The sequence below is a fragment of the Rattus norvegicus genome, chromosome 13 (genome assembly GCF_021556685.1).
Source record: "Rattus norvegicus strain SHRSP/BbbUtx chromosome 13, alternate assembly SHRSP_T2T, whole genome shotgun sequence".
Classification (NCBI taxonomy): Eukaryota; Metazoa; Chordata; class Mammalia; order Rodentia; family Muridae; genus Rattus; species Rattus norvegicus.
In genome coordinates this window covers 101,514,484-101,537,500 of record NC_141546.1, presented here as the reverse complement: position 1 = coordinate 101,537,500, position 23,017 = coordinate 101,514,484, and the positions used below count along the sequence as shown (strand labels likewise).

At 44.9% G+C, this 23,017-nt stretch overlaps 1 protein-coding gene and 1 long non-coding RNA gene across 16 annotated transcripts in view; one reads left to right on the top strand and one right to left on the bottom strand.

Moving 5' to 3' along the window:
- LOC102553391 (uncharacterized) overlaps positions 1–19,549 on the top strand; it is a 29,124-nt gene extending 9,575 nt beyond the window's left edge. For 3 of the 6 annotated variants that reach the window (XR_015635764.1, XR_015635767.1, XR_015635766.1), the window contains 3 exons: positions 1,539–1,677; positions 15,201–15,408; positions 16,122–19,549. This is a non-coding gene — a long non-coding RNA (uncharacterized LOC102553391). Of the gene's footprint in view, positions 1–1,538; positions 1,678–3,803; positions 4,437–15,200; positions 15,409–16,121 lie in introns of those variants that run through there. The other 3 variants (XR_015635765.1, XR_015635763.1, XR_015635762.1) reach the window with 1 other exon arrangement.
- Gpatch2 (G patch domain containing 2) overlaps positions 19,156–23,017 on the bottom strand; it is a 140,715-nt gene continuing 136,853 nt past the window's right edge. For all 10 annotated transcript variants that reach the window (XR_015635152.1, XR_015635153.1, XR_015635150.1 and 7 more), the window contains one exon: positions 19,156–22,772. Coding sequence is in view for 7 of the 10 variants with exons in the window: in NM_001401368.1 (NP_001388297.1) it covers positions 22,552–22,772 (221 nt within the window). In the remaining 3 variants the exon portion in view is untranslated. The remainder of the gene's footprint in view (positions 22,773–23,017) is intronic.

Here is a 23,017-nt window from a genome sequence, read left to right as displayed (position 1 = left end):
CCACCAGATTGATTTCCAGAGTGGTTGTACCAGCTTGCAATTCCACCAACAATGGAGGAATGTTCTTCTTTCTCCACATCCTCATTAACATGTGTTTTTGATCTTAGCCATTTTTATTGGTGTAAGGTGTAATCCTAGGGTCATTTTGATTTGCATTTTCCTGATGACTAAGAATGTTGAACATTTCTTTACGCCATTTGAAATTCCTTGGTTGAGAATTCTCTTTAGCTCTGTAGACCTTTTTTTTTTTTTTTTTAATTTGGGTTATGTGGTTTTCTGGAGTCTAATTTCTTGAGTTCTTTAAATATTTTGGATATTAGCTCTCTATCAGATGTAGGGTTAGTGAAGATCTTTTCCCAACCTGTACGTTGGCTGTTTTGTCCTAATGACAGTGACCTTTGCCTTATAGCAGCTTTTCAGTTTCATGAGATCTCATTTGTCAATTGTTGATTTTAGAGTCTAAGCCATTGGTTATCTGTTCAGGAAATTTATGGAAGAGTTAGGGGAAGGACTGAAGGAGCTGAAGGGGATTGCAACCCCACAGGCAAAATAACAGTATCAACTAACTGACCCCTCAGAGCTCCCAGAGACTAAGCCAAACCAACCAAAGACCACACATGGGCTGGTCCTTCCCCTCACACACACACACACACACACACACACACACACACGCGCGCGCGCGTGCGCGCGCATGCGCGCGCGTAGCTGAGGACTGCCTTGTCTGGCCTCAGTGGGAGAGGATGTGCTTGGTCCGGTGAAGGCTTGATGCCCCAGAGAAGGGGGATGCTAAAGTGGTGAGGTAGGAGTGGATGGGCAGATGGGGGAGCACCCTCTTAGAGGCAAAGGGGAGGGTGGATGAGATGGGGGAACAAGGAAGGGGGATAACATTTGAAATGTAAATAAATGAAATAATAAAAATATGAAAGGAATTTTATTTTCAAAGTTTTTTTTTTTTTGCTATTTCATTTTTTGTTTATTTGTTTGTTTTTCAAGACAAGATTTCTCTTTGTAGTCACAGCTGTCCTGGAACTCACTCTGTACACCAGGCTGGCCTTGAACTCACAGAGATCCGCCTGCCTCTGCCTCCTAAGTGCTGCATGAAAGTCAAAGTGAATCCTAAGTTACAAACTTCAGTTCTTTTTCTGAGAAGATGACCCAGTGATCTCATAGACCACCCTCACTCCAGCTCTGTCCTGCAGAGGAGACTGGGGTCAAGAGCCTCCTCCTGCCCCTCCATTTGCTGAAACATAGGGACGGGTTTCAGGAATCTCTTCAACAAGTAAGAGTGAGTTTCAGATTGGACAGCCATCTTATGTGACTCCTACCTTCTTCCCTCCACAAATATGGTGCACCTTAGGAAACTCGAATATCTGAATCCAGTTAAGACCTTACAGGCAGTCGTTAATAAATGGTACATCTGAAACACGATCTTCTTCAAGTGATGCATATTTAAGCTTTCCCAGTTCATGCTTTTATAGTATTTCACCATATCTCAGTGCTTATATTAACATTAATAGTGGATTGTTTTGATGTCCTAGGTCTAAAATCTGTTGATTCAAATGAGCATGCCTTCTTGAAAGTCTAAATCCACCATATTACCTCCCAAGAGACTATGGTTGGGTACCCGCTGTATGTGCAAAAGCTCCTTCTCCCAGATGCATATGAACATTGACCTCGGTGAGTTCTCTCTGTCTTGACTCTTTTATGGAAGTATTGTGGCATCAGGTACAGGGTGTATGGGCATGTGTATATCCATGTGCATATGTATCCTGACATGGGATTTGTTGGTGGTTCTTGAGGAAACCATCTTCTCCCAGGTGCTTAGGCTGCAGGGTCCTCTGCCACTCTCTAGGCCACCTGAAGGCCTAATGATTGACACTCATGGTCTTCTGTTTTGGTTTCATTTTACTTCCATAAATATTCCCTCATGTCCGTTTTAATGGGTCCCCAGGGCAGAACTTGTGCTTAGTCTAGCATTTGTGTTAGAGGCAAGAAACCATGTGTATACTGCGCGACATAGAATCCTAGTACCTGGCCGTGTCTTTGGACCTTAAATATGTGATACACACACCCTGGTTTGTTCAGAGAGTGCTGCCAATTTAAGTCTTACAAACCCTACAGTGGCAAGGGAGGGCACAAGATGGCATGAGATACTTTAAAAAAATATTTACGTCCAAACATTTGAAAATGCCCTTTAAACCTGTGTTCTCATTTGGATGTCCCAAGGGCACCTTCATTTCAACATGCCTAAAATGGCTTGTCTTCTCATACTGACCCTGTCCCAGTTGGCATTGCTGTCACCCAGAGGCCCAGTTTACAAAACCCAGTTGTTTTTCCACCTTTCTGTCCCTTCACACACTTCATATACCTCCAGAGCCTCTTCCGCCATTCCCCATAATTACTTCTTGATTTAGCTCCGTGTTCTTTTAAAAGTTTTAAAATTACTGTGTGTGTGTGTGTGTGTGTGTGTGTGTGTGTGTGTGTGTGTGTGTGACAGTAAGGTGGTAGAGGGCACAGGACAACCCTGCAATAGTTAGTTTTCTCTTTCCACCATGTGAGTCCCCATAATGGAAGTCAGGTTATCAGACTCGGTTGTAAACATCTTGCATTAATTACTTTATCTACTGCTATGATAAAAACAAACAACAAACCAGCAAATAAAAAGACATTATCAAGCCAACGAATAGAAGAGTTTATTTAGGCTCACAGTCCCAGAGAGCTAGGACTCCAATACCAACACAACTGGGAAGTGTTGAAGAAGGCAAGCATGGTTGCCGGTGCTTACACATCTAGATGCATAAGCAAGAAGCAGAGAGGATGGTGCATGGCCTTTAAAACCTTACAGACCATTCCCGGGCACATACTCCATCTAGCAAGCTCCCAACTCCTAAACCTACCCAAACATTTCACCCCAGTGTGGACCAAGTATTGAAATACCTGAGCCTACAAGGGACTTCTCATTCAAACTTCTAAATACCTTACTCCCTGGACCATCTAGCTGCCTGGGGTCCCCATTCTTAATTTAGCATATCTCTAGCTTATGTCAGAAACTGAGCAGTGGCAACTGTTTTGAAGCGTAGATCGGACACTTACCTGACACCATTACCTCCAGCTTTTAAGTGAGACCGACAGAACCTTCTCTGAAATGGGCGTTTCTCCCTTTGGTTCATCCTCTGACCATAAGATTGTATTCTAAAGCAAAATGTGATTTTTATGGTGTGGCCAAGTAAACAGAGTTGGGGAATCAGAATCAGGCAAGGGACATCGCTGAATCACAGCTCTACTACCTAAGGTCATTGTTACTTTTCTCCTTGCGGATCCTAGTACCTAGGACAACATGCAATCTGCAGAGGGTGTGGTTGGCTTGGACCATAGATAGATACAGCGGCAGGAAGAGCTCTTCACCATGGCATCAGGAGTGTGCGGCTGCCTGTTCACATCTGGGCAGATCAGAATAGAAAGGAATCCTGACACCAAGCCAGATTTCATCCCCCCTGCCCCTGTTTTATTCCGCCTGGGATGTCTGCATATGGGATGGAACTACTCACAGCCAGGGTAGATTTTTCTTCCTTAGTTCCAGAACTGCCTCCTAGGTTCGAATCTAGTCATATTGATGAAACCACCACCAGTTTACTCATCAACATTCCCCAAAACATCACTTTTAAGCCACCACACCATTCATTCTTTAAGATCCAGCCACGGTGCTCTTTCATAGGGAGGTAGATGAGTCCTTCCATCCTCTGGCTTATGGTTTGTGTCAAATTTAATTAACTTTTTTACATATGTGATGGTTTCTTCCCCAGGTGTCCAACCAGTTGACCTTCGTTCTGCAGGGGTGGCAGTATTTGGACTATAGAAAGAAAGATGTGTCTGGCAGAAGGTCCTTGAGTCAGCTAGGTCCTCAGAAGGATCTGCATCTGGTAGGGTGTTGTTGACATCTCTTGGGAGTGTTGTCAGGAAAGCCCAAGTCTGGCCCACTCAGTCTCACTCTGGCAAAGGACTCTCTTTGGTCCCATAATTACTTACCTCTGCTACAGCTAAAGGAATCCCATTTTTATGCTAGACATCCATCTTGGTACCTACTAAGCATTTGTCTCTGACTACAGTCCCTGGAATATAAGCTCCTAGTAACCCCTGACCCAGTGATCCTTCCCAAAGTGTGCAGCTATGACTATCTACTTGTTATATGATTAACTGCTTTTGTAGGGGATATTATAACTCGTACACAGATACCCACTGACTGTTTTGAGTTGCTTTAATCGCTGAACTTGGCACAACAGAACAGTGTTTACTTGCCTGCATAAATACGGAACGTCTTCGTGTGGTTTTCCTCTTTGAAAGTCCTTCCCCATACCTCTCAGTTATGGTAATCTCAAATTTGACTCAAAAATTGTTCTTCCTGCTAGCAGCTAATCAATAAATCTTCTCATTATGTTTGGGTTGCGTCTGTAGTCTTTTCTGAGGGGTCACAAACCCTGTAACATCTCCTGCTCATGTTCCTGCCATGGAATGAGGTCATCTGTGGTGAGTCCAGGCAGCAGGAGCTTGCAGCAGCTGGTCACATCACATCCACAGTCAGAATAGAGCAGCGAACGCTAGTGCTCAGCTTGTTCTCTCTTTTCTTATACCGCCGAGGATCCCTCTTAGGGAATGGTGCCACCCATAGTGGGCAGACCTACCCACTTCATCTAATGCAATCATGGTGATTCCACACAGACACACCCACACCCACAGATCCACCTGGTCTGTGCAGACTCCAATTGAGACTCCCTCCGAAGAGAATTCCAAATCTGGCCCAGTTGGCAAAGGGAGTTGAAACAGTGCATAACTTTACCCGTTTTACATTTTCCCCTTTTCCACGTTTCTTCTAGAGTGACCAGTGCATTATGATGAACAGAGACTTTAAAGAATATCTTGCCAGCTTCAAATAAAATAAGAGAGTGATCATCATAAATACTTTCAGGTCAAAATTGTGTCTCTTCTAAAGGCTAAATGAGATAACAAGTTTTTGTCTATACCACATTTTCTTTTGAAATGTCATTCTGACTTACGAGTATCTTCTTTTGTATAACCTTGATGTTGGGAGGGCCTAACCAACTTTTAGGGATTAGTTGCAGTAGCTACACTTAAAATATATTGGAGTTATTTATTACATAGCATCGGTCATGTAACGTAACTCCAGTCAAGGGAAGGTTCAACAAACCAAAGTGTTCATTTAAAAATGACTTTAAGGACTAGAAAGATGACTCAGTAGGGAGAGGTTCCTGCCACCGTGTCTGGTGTTAGGAGTTGCATCTGTGGAACCATTTGGTATAAGGAGAGAACCAACTCCTGAAAGTTGTCTTCTAACCTCCACCATGCTCCCTGGTACATGAATTACTTAAATGGCTACTGTCTGCCGCAGAGAGAAGGCATGGCTAGGGCTTACAGGGTTGTACCCGTGACTCCTCACTGTTGTTGGACGAGGGAGCAGAGAACTCATGTCAGAACTAGACGTGGGTATAATCTTCAGGGCTGGGCTCCAGAGACCAGCCTCTTCAGATAGGTTGCACCTCCTACAGGTTCCTAAACCTCTCAAGACATTGTCACATGCTGGAGACTGGAGCATTTCCCACTCAAAACATAGAAAAGCCAAGTACTTTATTAGTGCAGTATCAGCCAGAATTTGAGAGAGGTTGTCTGCCATCCATCTTTGATAGCTTAGGAAAACAGGCACTGGAAATGCGACTTGTTTTAAACACCCTAACTTTTGAAAAGATATTTTGAAAACCAATAATAATTCTATTGAAGTCTCTTTGAGAACTCTCATTTAGAGTTAAGTGGGGGAAGAAAGCCAAATCATCTTTGCAGATGTTGAGAAGAAATTCATCGCAGGCAATCACCATCTAATATCAGGCACTGACTTTCTGAGCAAGTGCTTTCTCTAAATGATAAATCAAATGTGTTGGAAGTATCATTAATCTCAGAATATAAATGAGACAAGCAAGAATATTAAGACAATGGAAACATTAACATTAAAAATCAGCCATTATAGCCAAGAATAGAAAAAAATATTAGAAAAGTATGCTGAATTTTTTTGAGGTTGCTATTAACATACTCTAGCAGAGACTACCGTGTAATAATGCTAGCATGTAGGCTGTGCTATAAATATTTACCCAGCTAGATGTCATGCGGCAGACACATTGTCGATAATGATATTGCTTTAACTAACGTTTGAAATAAAAGGATGGAAAAGTTTGCCACTAAAGATGAGAGTGTGGGGCCAGTAAGAGGGAATCAGCAGATGAAAGGGCTTTCTGCCAAGCATGGCAACTTGTATTTGATCTCTGGGACTCATGTGGTAGCAAGAGAAAAAGAGACTCTGAAAACTGTCTTCTGACCACACACTGTGGCATACTCATGTAAGCATGCACATATACACTTGTACACACACACACACACACACACACACACACACACACACACACACACAGAAAGAGAGAGAGAGAGAGAGAGAGAGAGAGAGAGAGAAACTGAGACACACAGAGACAGACAGACAGAGACAGAGTGAGGGAGAGGAGGGGGAGACAGAGACAGAGAGATAGATATAGACACAGACACAGACACACACACACACACAGAGAGACAGAAACAGAGAGAAACACACAGAGAGACACAAAGAAATAGATGTTCACAGATGAAATAAATAAATGTACTGAGAAAATTAAAAAAAAACATGAACATGAAGACCAACAGTTTACTTAAATGCTATTCATCCCAAGCCCTAGGCAAGTGAGACTGCTTTCCAGGTCTTAAATAAGCCTTGCACATTTCAGGTTCTCCTGCCATAATAAATACCCTGACCACAGGCAGCTGGGGGACAAGAAAGGATTCACTTGGCTCACACTTAGAGGTCACAGTCCATCAATGAAGGGATCAAGGAAGAAACCTGAAGCAGAAGCCACAGATTAGCATGGCTCGCTGACCTGCATAGACGGATGCTTAGCTGGTTCACTTGGGATCACCTGCCTAGAGAATGGTGCTGCTCACAGTGGGCTGGCCCCTCCCACATTAACAATGAAGACCATGACGCACATACCAAGCCACAGGCCAAGCTGATCCAGGGAATCTCTCCATCAAGGCTTTTCTCTAAGGCGACTCTAGGCTTTGTCAAGTAGTCAAGACTAACTGGGACATCATATTTAGTGGTTTCAATAGGTATGGCCACCATAGACTCATGCATTTGAATACTTGGCCCATAGGAAGTGGCGCTATTAGGAAGCATGGCCTTGTTGGAGGAAGTGTGCCTCTGTGGAGGGGGGCTTTGAGGTTTCTCATGCTCAGGCTCTGCCCATTGGCTTGACTGCCTTCAGAAGACAGTCTCCTCCTGAGTGCCTTTGGATCAAAAGGTCGAATTCTCTGCTCCTTCTCTAGAAGCACGTCTGTCTATACACTGTCATGCTTCCTACCATGATGATAATGGACTGAACCTCTGAAACTGTAAGCCAGCCCCAGATGAATGCTTCCCTTTATGAGAGCTACCTTGGTCAGGGTGTCCCTTCACAGCAATGAAACCCTAACTGAGACACCATATATGCTTTTTTTCCATCTTCGTTCCCCCTGTTTCTTCTGTCTTCATGGCCGTATCTATGTGCCAAAGGCTTGTCTTTAAGTCCCAACAGAACACATGATTTTTATGCTATTTTACACCTTTAAAAACATGAAGTTTGTTTGTTCATTTCTTCATTTACTTCTACATGTAATTTTGGAGCTTGATCTCCTCCAGACGTCACACACGCTTGGGGAAGCCCTCTGCAGTGAGCTACAGCCCTGCCTCTAAGGCTTTAGTTTGTTTTGTTTAGTGACCGATTCACGTTTCTCTTAGTTTCCTGGCAGGGTTAGGTTATGTAACCCAGGCATAGCAGAATATGCAACCCTCCTCCCTCACCCTCTTGATCCCTGGAATTCTGGACATCCACCCCATATCTGGCACCTTAAAGCTTTCAATAAATGTCTTGGGCAAACATTTTTGTACAGATTTATGTAACAATTCAATATTCAATATGATTTTGTATAATGTAAATTTATTTTGTCTTTATATAAACACATGGGAAAGTAATAAAGGTGTAACTGGGTGTGTGTGCGTGTGTGTGTGTGGCAGCGGGGGGAGGAATTTTCAGATGCCTAAATCTCTTGCCTAATTTCAGTTGTCACACAATTCTAGGGGCTGAGAAGCTTATAATAAAAAAAAAATATCTCTTACAGTTCTGGAGCTCTGGAGCCCATGCTTTAACTGGCAAGAGACTTGCTCTGTCAGCACAGTGGAAGGCGTTATCAGCAAAAGGGAGGGGGCCAGGCCATGTCAGAAAAGGCAGAGCCAGTTTATAACCAGGTCTTGTGATACCATCATTACTCCACTCCTGAGGAGGGAGCCACCACAAGGTAACCATCTCTTGAAGGTCTTACCTTCCTCATACGGTTACATCGGTAATTAAATTTTACCGTGGGTCATTCAAAGTGCTGCTGCCCCATGGCTGCCCCAAACAAGTGGGTCTGGTGGACCACAGCTAGGTGTTAGAATCTGTTGTTTTTCCTGTGTCATTGTGGTAGTTTCATGATGGTTTCGACTTGACACAACATAGGATTACCAATGGAGTCTTATGAATTGTCTACTTGGACTGTGGCCATGTCTGTAAAAGGCATTTTAGTTGAGGTAGGAAGGCCCACCCTGAATGCACACTGTCCTGTTTTGTGGGCCGGGTCCTGGCCTGTGTAAGTGTGGAGTGAGCTGAGCACAAGTGAGCATCCGTGATTTCAGGCCCCTCTGTTCCTGAAAGTGGATGTTGACTAGCTGTTTGGGGTTCTTGCCATGACTAGTATCCATGATGAACTATAACCTGGGACTCAAACAGCCGCCCTTCCTCCAGGCCTGGAACTAGGCCTGCAATGCTGCTCCCCTGAACCCAAGTCTTAGCTTCCCTGGGCAGGTTGCACATACCCGAGGGCAAGCAAAGTTAAAGGATCTCTCTTGAAATGCTCTAATACTGATAGGGATTACAAGGCAGCCTCGCTTCTGGATGCAGCTCGCCAGGTACTAGAACCCCAACGCCCATCAGTCAACAGTTCGATTGCTTGTGAACACAGCCAATCGGTAGTCTATAAACCCCCTCGGCCTTGACAGACATTTGGGGAGGTTCTGGAGCAGGTAGCCTATAGCAAATTTCTACCCAGTAGGATTTAGTGAGGCCTCGGTTGTCAGAGTTTCAGTACAGCTGTCCCTTAACAAATACTACAGTCTCAACCATTGTTGTTACCTGGGAATTGTCCTACTTGGGGATAAATTGGGGACAGTGAGTCCTGCTGTCACATGCTGTCATCGGCATTTTAAAGATATCGGGGGATGCGTCTCTGGATGGCTTCTGAGTTTTGAATTTCTTGATTCCCTCTGGTTCTGTTGCAGACAAATGTGACCAGGCATCCTTCTTGACATCAATTCTCCCCTTACAGAGAAGTCTTTTTGTGCCCGGCTTTGGTTTTATGTCTGGTCCTATTATAGAGGGTTTTCTGGCTACCAGCTGCTCCCTTTCAGCATTTATGAGGATTTGACCTTTTTTATATTATTTTATTTCAGTGGTGGGGAGTCCAGAGTTCAGTGTCCGTAAGGGGTCCACCAGGCTGTGTTTTGTGAGTGGATTATGCATGAGGCAAGCCCACACCTTGGCTCTGATTTCAGCTTTAGGGGGCCTCCTCTTGCCTTGGTGCCTGTAGAAAGTTACGTCTCCTCTGTACCTCCTAGAGCGGGAGAGACGAAGGCTTTAGGCTAAATCGCCCAATCCTGTATTTCTGCAGCAGCAGGCAATAAGTGAAGAAGCTTAAGCGTTGCATTCCTACGGTCTGAAGCCTGCGGACCCTGCAATCAAACACGGAGGCCGTATTCCAAAACAATTGTGTCCCATGACGGTTTATTACGGAAGAGTCGGTCTCTCTAAAAGATGCTTGCCAATAAAACAGAGTGAAAAACCGGATCCCTTTATAATTTCTACTCCACAAACCCCAATTTTGTAGATGACAGCTGAGCTCTTCTTATTCAGATTTCAAAAACCACTTTGCATGCTTAGAGACCATTCATTCACACAGGGCCCCAGATGAAGGATTCCTCTGCAGGCAGCAAGTAGCATCAAGCAGAGACTGGTTGTCTCTGCTGGGCCCATTCACGCTGCCTGTGACCTTCTTGCCCAGCCATGTTGATAGCCTGTGAGGGCTGTGTTAACCAAGAGGTCCACCCAGCAGCCGGGGCTAATGGGCTTCCTCCCCCTGCCGTGTTGGAATTGGGATTTATCTTCCTGCAGAATGATTTTACGGACACCTCCCAGTCAAGCCTTTATTTCTACATCAGAGCGCAGTTGAAAGCAGGTTCAGCACTGGTAAAATGCAGATGCCTGACAACTTCACTAAGAGACAGTGTGCCCAGGAACATGGGAGTTATTTTGGCTTGTCTCCTCTGCCAGATGTTTTGTTTACAGGTCCTTGCGAACTTTCCTCTTAGTTAAGAAGTGCAGGTGGGGGCGTGGGGGTGTAAGGCTGTGAGAGAGAACTGGTGTGTTTGCCTGAAATAAAATGAGATAAACAGCCCTTCTCATATGAGGTGTGGAAACCATGCTTCTGCTGACTTACTCTAAAGTTTGAAGTTTTAAACACCCTTCTCTGTACACAGTTTGTGTCTGCGGACTCTCTTGTTGTCCTCACTAATTTAGCCAGAGCTAAATTTCAATTATGGACTAACTCTTAGATACTATATAATTTAAAGTGAATATATGTACTGGGGCTGAGGAGCTAGAATCTACATTAGGAGATTAAACCGTCTGTCTGTCTATCTATCACCTATCTACGTATCTATCTGTCACCTATATCTATCATCTATCACAGATAGAGAAGCAATTGAAAATTAATCCACCTGTCAAGGAAAGTGAGAATGTTATTTTCAGTCTTGTAGTGACTGCTTAGAAAGGTAATTATGTAAAAATAAATATACATAAAAAATACAAACTATACTAGAGCTAGGGAGATGGCTCTGCCAGTTAAAGGCCTGATGTGCAGGCATGAGAAACGGAGTTTAGATTCCCAGGATCCATGTAAAAAGCGGTTGGTGGCAGTGCTGGGGATGGGACATCCTAGGGCCAGTGGCCAGTCAATTTAACTGCTGAGGGGCTCTGGGCTTGGCGAAGAGACTCTGTCTCAAGAAGTAGAGAGCAGTGAAGGAAGATATCTGATACAGACCTCTGACTTCCGCATGCATGTGCACATGTGTGTGCACTCATACATAAACACATAAAAAAGACAGGAAAAAGTTATCTTAAAGTGAAAGCATTGGCAGTTTGCTGGACTCCAGATAGACACAGGTCGCTGGGCAATCTTCTTGAGGTCAGTGAGAGCACGGATACAGGCAGAGGACATGACAAAAAACGCAAACAGGCGAGGAGTCATTGAGAGAAGTAAGAGAGCCTGGAGAACCCCGAGGCATCATTGGGCAGATCTGGGTGCTTGGGCACCTTGATGACACTCTCTCATTGTGACCCAGGGCCTATACAGGATCACACATGTTCCCAACTCTTTTGTGCTTTGAAAGTCCAGTGTGAGCAGATCTTGTATTCACAGCATGATTCTTTGCAGTGCATCTGTTTTGATAAGATTGTTTCTTTCCTTCTTTTTTTTTTTTCTGCCCATTGGCCAACGCTGGGGCCAGTCTGCTTATGAACTGTTTTGAATTTCATTGCTGAATTTATGTTCTAAAAAAGATTTTAAGTCTCTTATGGGCAGTGAGTACTGTATGAAATTCATACAGTACTCACAGTGGCCATATGGCGTATGCTCCATAAATACCTAGCAAGTGGCATTTAACTAGAGGACAGGGAGAGGGCACATTCTGCATTGACAGACCACGACTGTAATTGATCTCGGTTTGTTCTGCAATGAGCCGTTTACCTAGCCTAACGACCTGCGAGATGCTTTATTTTCACAGATGCAGAAGTTTTTATTAAAGAATGGCTCCAAAGCCACGTATGATGGTACACATGTGTAATTCCAGCAGTCAGAGGGCTGAGGACTGAGGCAGGATAATCTCTTGCTCCAAGGCAGCCTGGGTGCAGAGTTGAGACTGTCTCGACAACTCCACTCCCACCTTGGACCCGAGAAGGGCCACAGCTACATCTTGTCTTAACCATGCCGACTATGGGACACACCAATAAACTTATCTATTGCAACGTTGACTGGGACATGGAGAAAGACAGGAGAATTCTAGGTAGGTTAGGATCTTTCTGCCCAGAGCCCGGCTGGGATGCTGTATCTGATCACCTCGCTATAGACTGAGGCAGGCTACGATTTCCTGTTACGTCTTCCTTCGATTGTGTCAACGCTGTCCACCAAAGAGATGACTTTCTCATTTCATCCCCAAAACCAGCCTCCACTGCTGTGTTTGTGTTTAATTAAAATAGACATTTTGTGCTCTAGATAAGGACTGCTTTGAAAGAAACCCCTCCCTAGAGTTCCTGCCTGCATTTTTCTGGGGGTTACTGAGCCCTCCCATGTAGCCACCGTGCCGAAAACTGCATTATTCATTCTGGTATCTTGTTAGTCTCCTTAGCCTTTCATCCCATTTTGTTCCAAGTCTTCAAATTGTATATAGAGTGAAGGGCGTGGTCCAGACCCCAGCTCCTTAAACAAGAGCCAACCTTTCTTCATTGTTCTGGGAAACCTGCTTGGGCTCCTGGCTAAGACCATTCTGCTCAGTTAGTATTATTATGACTCTGTGACCATGTGACTGGCATGTCACGAGGTGTGTATGTTAGGGGCTACTGTCAGACCCTATCAATTCGGAATTTATTTTAACTATAAACAAGCTGGGATCGAATGCTTGTGCAGAATTCTATATTTTAAACGGAATGTTAGACAGAAGTTACAGGGTAGACTAGTCCAAAAAAGTTTAAAAACCTTTGATATCATACTATATATAGACAGACTTAGAATATTATTTTATTTAACAAGCTTTTCTTCAGTTTAATTTTATTTGCTAGCATGTTGCCCGTAAACAAGATAGTATTTTGTCTTTAAGTGGTACATAATTTGGTCATTTAAGAACGAGACTTTCTCTAATTATATTGCATTAAGGAAGCACATCTAGTCTTTATAAACAGGTAGGACCGAAGAGAGGTGGTGATGCTCTTCTGTGAGGTTCACTGGAAAACAGTCCACGCAATCCCCAGGGCAGACACGGCACGCCATTGTCAATTCTATGTCCCGTCGAGCTTCCTCATTTGTAAATCTTGACTCTGACACCCTAAGTCAGGTGAGTTTCCTGAACTAGTGCAGGATGGGCCATATTTGAACTCAGGTCTTCCAACCCCTGGCCTCTCTGCTTCTCAGGTCTCCAACCCCTGCTTCTCTGTAACTTGACCTACCCTGCCTGTCTGGCCTCAGCTCTTTGGCTGCCTTCTTCTGTAGGAAGCCTGGGCCTCCTAGTGACCGGGCAGGAACAGGTGGAGAGGTAGGCACGTGAACTGGGAGCTGTTGATAAGGGGATCAAATAGCAGCCATCACTATCCTCCTCCAGCAAACAACCCTGGGTTTACTTGCTTGACTGTGATCAACGAGAAGTCACAAGACAAGCGGGGAAGACAGAAGGGCATGGGTTCAAATCATTTTTTTTTTAAACAACTTTGCTCTGCTCCACTTTACTCTGTAGAAACTATAAAATGGTTCAGTGAAAAATACCACATATCATACATCCATTAACTATTTAAAAAAGTACAATACTTTCTGATTACTTTCCAATTTTCCAGTCTTACTTAGAGATAATGGGCTTATCCCTGTAGAGAGGAATGGCGGGGTTCATATTTGAAAGAGTTAGGCTTGATTTAAAATAAATAAAAAGGAAATATGAGTCTGAGTCTTTTAACGTGCTCCTTTGCCACAAGATAGAACTTTATTAAAGCATTAGAAGGTATAGCCGTGCATTTAAAACTATACATTCTTAGCTGACTGAACAATCAGAGGAGTCTAATAGGTCAAGTGTAGTGGTACTTTTCAGTGTTTTATAATGCATTTAAATACTATCCAACATCCAGCCGAGAATTAGTATTATATGAATGTAACAGGAAGCCTCTCTTAATTTAGCCTATGCAAAAAAAGGGACATTTATTATAAGATAAAGGGGTGCCTTGTGGGACCAAGCCTAAGTCTTGAGGAGAGAATTACAACCATGGTAGACTGCTCAGGAGTCCTGTAGTAACCCAGAGAGCCTATTTTACCTTCTTGTCTGCTCACATAAAAACTAAAAATGGGACAATTGACTGTTATTATGACTTCGAATTTGTTTTATCTGGATCTATGATGGATATTTAATAAATACTGGCCTAGGTACATCGGCTTTTATACCCCGCCCCCAGTTAAGCATCTAATGATCTGTAAATAAGCAGTCAAGAGATTGCTTTCTGAGGGGACTCTGCTTTTTCGTGACAGATCTTGGTAGGATGTGAAGGACTCACCCTCTGGCTTACGTGTTTACTCACAAGATGCTTAGAGTAAGTGTTCTGTCAGATTTGTAAAAAGTGGGTCCAATGGCAGAGAGGCTGTGCTTTCAACAGAAAACGTCTTGCCTTCCCAGCGATGGCGTGATGCTACCCCTCAGGCTTTGAAGGTTCTGCAGCCACATGGAACCTGCCTTGCTTCTTCCGGTATTTTCTCCGCGCCTCACTCATCTCTTCGACCCCCGTTACCCGCCCCTTCCCCTTCTTTCCTTCACAATGGCGCCTCTGTTCAAGACACCAGTCACACTAAGACTGGCTGAGATCTCTTGGCTTTAATCCTTTAGCAGGAAGATGGAGGTGGGGTAAAGCGGAGCGAGTCCTCGTTAAATGCGCAGGGCGGAAGACCCAGGGCCCCACTAGAGGAGCCCACAGCTGGACGTGGCCAGAAGTTTGCTGACCCGACATCTGATTCTTCCACGGGAGGCTCAGTTGCGCCCTTATTCTCGGGTGCCTCACTTGTGAGGTTGAAAATATCGTATTTTTAAGTGCTCTCCTGGCAGTTCTTACACGCTGCAGTCTGGTAGGCACTGTTAAGAGAAGATGTTCTTTAAAAGATTGTGAACAGACACAATTTCAGGCTGAGAAAATACCAGAAACCGTAGGTTTTCTGAGTCCTGAGCTGAATGTATTCCCTTCCAGGTCTGGCACGGGCTTTGTACTTCACACTCCAGGGTCTATGAAAACACAGCGGAGGCCAGGGGAGCCACCAAGGGTCAGAACCAAGGCAGGCACGGTCGGGATCCCCACACGAGCTGCAGATGCCCAGTAACAAGTTTTCCTTGACTGCTGACGACTGAATGCTGTTTTTCCTGTTCACATTATTTTCAATTGGATGCACTCTTTAGAGGTTTGTTTATATTTATGCGTGTGCATGTGCGTCTGTGTGTATGTATGTGCACCCATGTTGGGATGCTACCAGAGGCCACAAGAGGGAGTCAGATGCCCTGGAGCTGGAGCCATGGGCCTTTGTGAGCTGCCCGACATGGGTGCTGGGAATCAAGTTTGGGTGCCCTACAAGACTGCAAGCTCCAGCCCTGAATGTATTTTTAAAAACCTAATCTCATCCAGAGTCATAGACACTTACTGCTGAAGGCATGTACTCCTGTGGCTAGGAAATTAGAGAACTTACTAAATGTATCTGTTGGCTGGAAAGTAAAAAAAAAAAAAAAAAAAAAAAAAGAGTTAACACCTCACTCAACCCTTCAGGCAGGAGTACACAAAGGGTTCCCCACTTCTTGAACCGCAAGAGGTACCTAGGTGCAAGGGCCTCCTTGTGCTAGATGTGCGGCTTCAGTCAGTCCCTAGACCCTTCTAAGGTAGTTACTGTCATCCCAGCACTCAGCAAAGGACTGGAAGATTAGACCACACCCGCACAGCGTCAGGGACACACATAGAGGTCACCGGGAAGAATCGTATGGCCTGTGTCTTCTGCATCATGTCAGAACATATCGTAGTGGCCGTGAGGAAACCTGTCACTCCCTAAGGAGTGGCTCCAGTCCCACCTAAGCATGCAATCTTCCCTGACTTTCTTATTTTTAAAAAGTGTCTTTTGTTTCACAGGTGATAATTTACACACCTTTTCATCACTGTCTCATTAGAGCTGGGCAGCCTGTTGTCATGGGCCACAGAGGGAAACTTCTCTTCCTGCTTCTCCATAAAATGAAGACACATCTTAACCGTGATGGTGTCTGTCTGAAACTCAATGAAATGAGGACCACACTCCTTTGCTACTTAGCAATCTGGACATGTCCCACAGTGTGGATACATGGCAGTAACAGTTCATGTACATTAAATACCCATGTGCTCCCCTACTGTGGGGAGAGTCTCTGTGACTCAGTGAGCCCGAGTGATGGAGCAGACCTCACCCGTGCTTCTCTTTGGCTATGGGAGGTGAGGGAGTCTCCTTCCTCTCTTCACCATACTGTGCTGGGACCCAGCAGGTATCTCTATAAGGTCAACTGACAAGAGGGGATGGATGCCTTTGAGGTGTCTCTCTTAAGCAAGGGATCTTTACATAGCTGATACTCTAAATAGTGTCCCTGGGGTGCTGCCTACCCTCACTCCTCTGCCTCCTGGTTCTACGTATCAGCAGGCTCCCTCTACCTCACAGGTCACTGTCCTGTGTGCTGACTGGCCTGGACAGGGTGACGAGCTGTTTCATGAGGGGGATATAAAGAGCAGCATGGACTTTCTAGTTTCTGAGTGGATGATGTCTGGAGAGGTGTAAAAAAAAAAATGTGTCATTCTTCAAGATGGTTCTTCACTCAAGTCTCTGACTTCCCAAGAAGCCCTTAGGACACTGGTCCCCAGAGCAAGATCCACCCCAAGAATTGTGTGAATGCAATGCTCAGGGTACTCCTGTGTTGTCAGGACCATCTTGTCTGTGAAAATGCCTTATGGCACCTCCCTGAATAGAAGAAGAAGTGAAGAGAAAGACTATTTGTTTGATGTAGTCAGATTCTCTGGAATTTAATCCTATATCCTCTTCATGGCTGAGCTAGCCATTCAAAATTAAAATGAACCTTTCATCCATGTGTATCATAAATGGGTATTTATCGGGATTATATGATTTTGCAATCCATCTGAATATGTAACCAGGATTTGTTTTCTTTCCGTTTCACTCTGTAATTACCATGCAACAATAACGAAAGTGACAAGTTTGAAGACCAGATAAAATGCTGTAAATTGGCCAGTAATGGTGATATTTCCTCATCTTCTGGAAAATCCATTTATTCTCTCTCAACAAATCAAGGCATTGTCAGCCCATACTCATCTTGTGGCCAGAGGGGCTCCACCAATTTCTGGATGTGAGCAAGTCCAGGAATGCAGATGAGGCAGACTAACGAAGGCTTTCAGCGCAGGCAGCTGGGCTTTGGTTGCCTCAATTTCTAAATCATCCGTAATGGGGCCAGGACCTCCCAAGCACTAAAAAGAGCGAGCTGACATGCTGGACAAACTGTTAATTTTTTCCTGAAGAAGCTGCTATATTGCACATCTGTCACTGCGGTGCGGACAATTACTCACTGAGTCGGGGAGGGAAAACCTGCTGCTTGTTTCTAACTGGGTTGTTAAGGGGCCTCATGGAGAAACAATGGCCCCAGAGTCGGAACGCACTGGCTTCTAGTGTGCTTGGCAATGCATCTCTCAGTCTAGGGACTGTCCTGTGATCATGTGGCATAGGATGTGCTTTCAAAGGAAGGACGGCACTGGATCCTATTGGTGTAGGATCCAGTGTGTCAGCCATCACGGTAAGGGCGGTGGCCAAGAGCTGCACACGCTATGGCGGAGTGCTGTGGCTTCCCGTTTTAGACTTCCTGCCTTTAACATGGGCTCCCAAGTGCCTCAACACTTTGGAATAACACGCCTTCCCGTGCACCACAGGCCATCCACAGTGATTCTGTAAGGAACTGGGTGACCAGTGTGCAATGTCAGAAGCCCGGCTGGCTGCTCAGTCAGAAACTGCTTCTCCTTTCCCCTCTTTTCTGGGTTCATTTGTCCATCCCAACTCTGTGGTTCTGGCTTCCGAGTAAGTTCACAAGAATTAGAACGGTTCATTTCTAAAAAGCCTGTCTTCTGTTACCTTTGTTTTTCACTCAAAATTTACTAAAGACTGATGGTTGAAGAAGAAATTAACACTTCTTGAATTTTTTTTTAAATTTTTTTTTTTTAATTGAGACAGAGTTTCCTGTAGCTGAAGCTGGCTTTAAATTCACTCTGTAGTTGAGGCTGGCCTAGAACTCCTGATTTTCCTGCCTAGATTTCCCATGTGCTAAGAATTTAGCCGTGTATCACATGTGGCCCTTAGAAATTTAGTAGTAACATAAACAGACTGAAGATAACTGGGCTGTTTCTCTTTGGGATGAAGTCCTAATAACCTAACCTAATAACCTAATAACCTAGTAAGTCCTGCTCACCACTAAAGTGTGTGACTCATTTGGAAAGGCCAAACCGAGGTGGGGGTGCCAGCAACTACAGAAACACAAGACGCATTTCTGTTGCTGGCCCGCCTCAGTCCCCTAACTTGAAGGAGTAGATGGCTGATAACAGTGACTTTGCAGGGGTGAGGGCTGAGAATCCGAGGGTGACTTAGACCATGTGATGACACTAATGTATGGAGAGGACTCTCGGTGGCAACAGTGGGTCACGGTCTTGGCAGCTAATGGCAGTGACCTGACAGACCCAAGTCTCCCTGAGGTGTCAGACGTGTGGAGTCCTTGCAGCAGCTCGGCCTTCATGGCCCACCTGTTGGCTGAGTTTGTATTACGACAAGCCTGCTAGCCTGTGAGTATTCAGTACCTGCTGGGCTGAAGAAAAAGCCCAAAACCTACTTCCTGTAACTAACAACTCTACTTGCTTTTGCCACAAGAACTGAAATGTCTTTTCGAGCAAAGTAAACTCAATAGTCTGATGGATATTACAAAATATCCCAAGTGCCTGAGTAGGTTAGGAGAGGGGAAGAGCCTTGCTGCACTGGTCACAAGATACTGTGGGAGAGAGAATGGAAGGCTGGCCTATTCCAATTTCAGAGAAAACAAAAACAGGCAAGTGTGGTCGAACTGGTCACAATCAGTTATGAATAAATTTGTGAGTCAGATACATTGCCAAATTTTTCTTTAATTTTTTTTTTTTGAGACACTGGGAATTCCCAGAGCTTACCAACAATTAACTCTACTGTTAAATGTTAACTGTAAGTCATTACAGTGGGTCAAACACAGAGCCCCATGCACTCCACCACCAAAGAAAACACCCAGAAAATCTTTAAATATTTCCATGACTCTGAAGGTAGGAGAGAAGGTGTGGAGGCCTGGCCTAGGGGATAGTGCTTGTCTGGAAAAGGCCTTAGATTCAATCCCAACCACCGCCAAACAGGACAGACAGGAAGAGAACTAACAGAAGGTTAAGACAGAAACACCAACAGCTGGATTGGAAATACGGCTCTTGAGATGCTCTACACGTTCACGTCTTTGCTGAACCAATACATTTTCTACAAAAAAACAAAAAACAAAAAAACCATCAAAGCACTCCTTGCTAACAACCTCACTTTACAGTACCAATGTAGAATATTTCTCTTTCTGAAACACAAAATACAGGTTAAAATGGTTATAAAAGTACTTCAACAATCACTGGCTTACGAAACATCTGCTGGAAATGAAGTGCGCTGAATACTAATTTGAACTTCGCAATCCTGTCTGTACACTGCAAACAAACGTGAGCTGCAAATGCTCCTGCAGTGTGTAAATGCTCCCGCGTGTACACACAGCCAAATGTGCACATTTAACCCTGATGTCTCAACTCTTCCTGTGCATAAGCACTGTAACCAGGAGTCCACAGCCACTGTGTTCAATCAAACATGGTGCCCCACTTATGGGTAAGTTGCACTTAGCGATGGGTTTCCATTGATATTTATTTTCGAGACAAGCTATCACTATATCCCCTCATCTGTCCTGGAACTACTATACAGTCTAGGTTGGTCTTGGACACCCCGCAATCCTGCCTCATTTTCCCAACTTCTGGGAATACTGATGGGTGCTAGCATGGCTGGGCACTTTTAAAGTCACTGGATCAAATGAAAACAAAAAGAAATGAATCCGAGGGGAATTCAGCCTTATTCATTTTATTTAGGGAAGAAGAGGAAGAGAGGTGGCAGCCGGCATCTGGTCGACATCAAAGATACACAATGTGGAGTCACGCTGCTAAGACAGCCATGCTTAGATGCTTTGGCCACCGTAGGGCATGGATGGGAAGAGACCCTGTCTTCCTGTCTTGCACAACGGCAGGGTACATTCATGAGGAAGCAGAGGAAATCTCTAGACTATTTAAAGGTCATATGAATGATACATTTAAAATCATGAACTGATCTGAACTGAATCTCTATCAAATGTAAACCAGTGGGCTTCATGCCCCAGCAGACAATTGATTTACACCAAAGTTTCCTGTTTCACTTGTGTTTATTTCTCGGCTGTGGTCAGGTCGACCCGAGCATCACTTCTTGCTGCTCTTTACAAGGACTCGAATGTTGAAGGGTACCCGTGGGCAGCTGGTGGTGGGCTAGGGGCTGGTGGTTCTCCTGTAAGTGCTGGTCATCCACTGTGAACAGATAAACACTGGTGGAATAGGAAGTGTCCACGGTTACCTGTGAGTCGAGTCTTTTTGTGTGAGAGTAGAACTCTGGTGTCACAGCAGCTCATGAGGACTTTGTGGCAGAAACCGTAGCCAAGGGTTCACACTGTCTAGAGGGCAGTGATGGGAAGTGCTCAGAGAGAGCAGTTATGGAGCCCCACCACTCAGCACGTGGGCTGCTCCTGTGTGTCCTTTAGGACAAGGCAAGGACACAGTAGCCACTTCCTCTGAAGCCTGGAGCTAAGTGTACAGGGGTCTAACTGTTTCTCGATGGCTCAAAATTGAGTCTTTATTTAAAAGTCCTCTCCTAGGGTTTTACAAGACCACCAAGAAATAAAATGCAAAGACAGACACGTTTGGAATAGACCCGGGGTCCAGCACATGACTAGTCTCCTCCATCTTCCCCTGCAAAAGACAGCTATTTAAAATGGCAGTTTGCTAGTGACGAGCTTGTCCCAGCAGCAATGCTCTCCCCAACATGAGTGGTCCGTGAGGCACAGCTGTCCACCTGTGTCCTAGGTGGCCCAATTCTTACCACGGCCACTTGCCAGGGTAGAAGAAATGCAGACATGTGCTGGACTCCCGAGGCCCCATTTATTATAGAGGACCACATAGGAAAGGGCTGTTAACCTGTGGAACCTTTCCTACTGCCTTAAATATTTAAAAAGAATTTTCAATTTACAAAATTGAAGTTCCTACTGCTTTAAGGATACACGAGTGTGGGTGGGTGATCACAGCACTTTCTGAAGCAAAGGCGACCAGGGTTGGTAATAACGAGTACCGGGGTTTTTAATGAAGATTATAATAAATCATTTTTTTCTGAACAAAGAACAACTTAAAATTTCTGACATTATGAAGAGAATGACTTAGAAATGGAATGGAAGGAACATAGTGTTTCACTTAATTTTAAAGTAAGTGTTTTGGTCTGAGAATGATGGGTCCCCGCAGTTCCTCCTGTTCTTGGTAAGTGGGTTAGGCCATTGCCTGACATCTCGGTTTTTGGACAAAGCTATTTAAATCTTCAAATAAAGTGACTCAAGAGTTTAATTTATTTACTTCAGTGACTAAGCCTTGAACCAGCCACTCTTCTCCACCTTGGAGCTGATCCTTAAACCCCAGCCTTTGGGAAGAGGTAGACATCTAGAGGACAGGGTTTACAGTTCAGTCAGGATGAATTTAAAAATACATTTTCTTTTAGTAATGACTTCATGTCCTAAATGAGGTAAACGTATAAACTCTGCACTGGAGTGATGCTGACAGCACTGGTGATGACGATGAGGAAGTTAGCTCTTGTCAAATGTCAGAGGGAAACACTGATTGCTGTCTCTCCACTGAATTTATGCTACATTGTTGAAAAAAGCGTCATCAGAGCCAAAGCAAAGGAGTGCGAGCTTACCAAGCCTTCTCAGATGAGCTAATGACTGAGCTAATGACTGACTCCTGCACGTGGGGAGAGGGAGGCAGAACTACTTAGTGTAGGCAACATGAGAATGTGACCCTCTCCAACCAAGTGGGTGTGCTCAACTGTTTCCAGGCTGCACGCACGCACGCACGCACGCACGCACGCACGCACTGCTGCTGCACTGAGCCGGGCAGCACAAAGAACGGACTTCTAGGATCAAAATAAATAAGAGCCTGACTGTTACTCATGTCTAGGAACCGATGGAAACTGAGGAGACGTAAAGGCTGCGGCTCGTACTTCAGCACCGTGGGCTGTGATGGAACCCATTTCTATCGCTGTGGGACTCTGCAGTCTGGAAGCTGGCTGGCGGCGGTGCTGAGGTCATCTTCACACCAGTGGGCTCTGTGATCATGTTATAGTAACGGGCACGGCGACAGAAGTCACTGGTTCTCTTCTCTGCCTTTCTGCTCAGGCAGGCTTTCCCGATGCGGGGACAGGGCTGGTGGGAGTGCTTTTTGGTAGAGGAAATCCAAGTCCTAACCCTTTCGGCCTCTGAATGGCTTGAACTGGCTCCGAGATCCCTCTGCCATCTCGCCCGAGGCCTGCCCCGGGTGTCCATCCCATACTCTGAAGCATTCGGTTCCCGATGTTGCTCTCTAGGATTGGCTGGGCGTTTTCACCTACAATTCCTGAAATGAGAACAGGACAAAGCACAAGTAAAGATCTGCCCAGGAGAAGAAGCCCCAGTGTTTTTCTCACCCATCACGCAAGCTTCCTACAGTCTACTATCCGCCTCACACAAAGCCACAGGCTCAGGTAAGCGCTTGAATATGAAAAAAGCCAGCAAACCAGGAAACACTCTACACCTGGGTGGGTTTCCGCTGCCACATGGGCTGCAGTAAACATACAATTATCCTGCAAGAGCTTACATTTG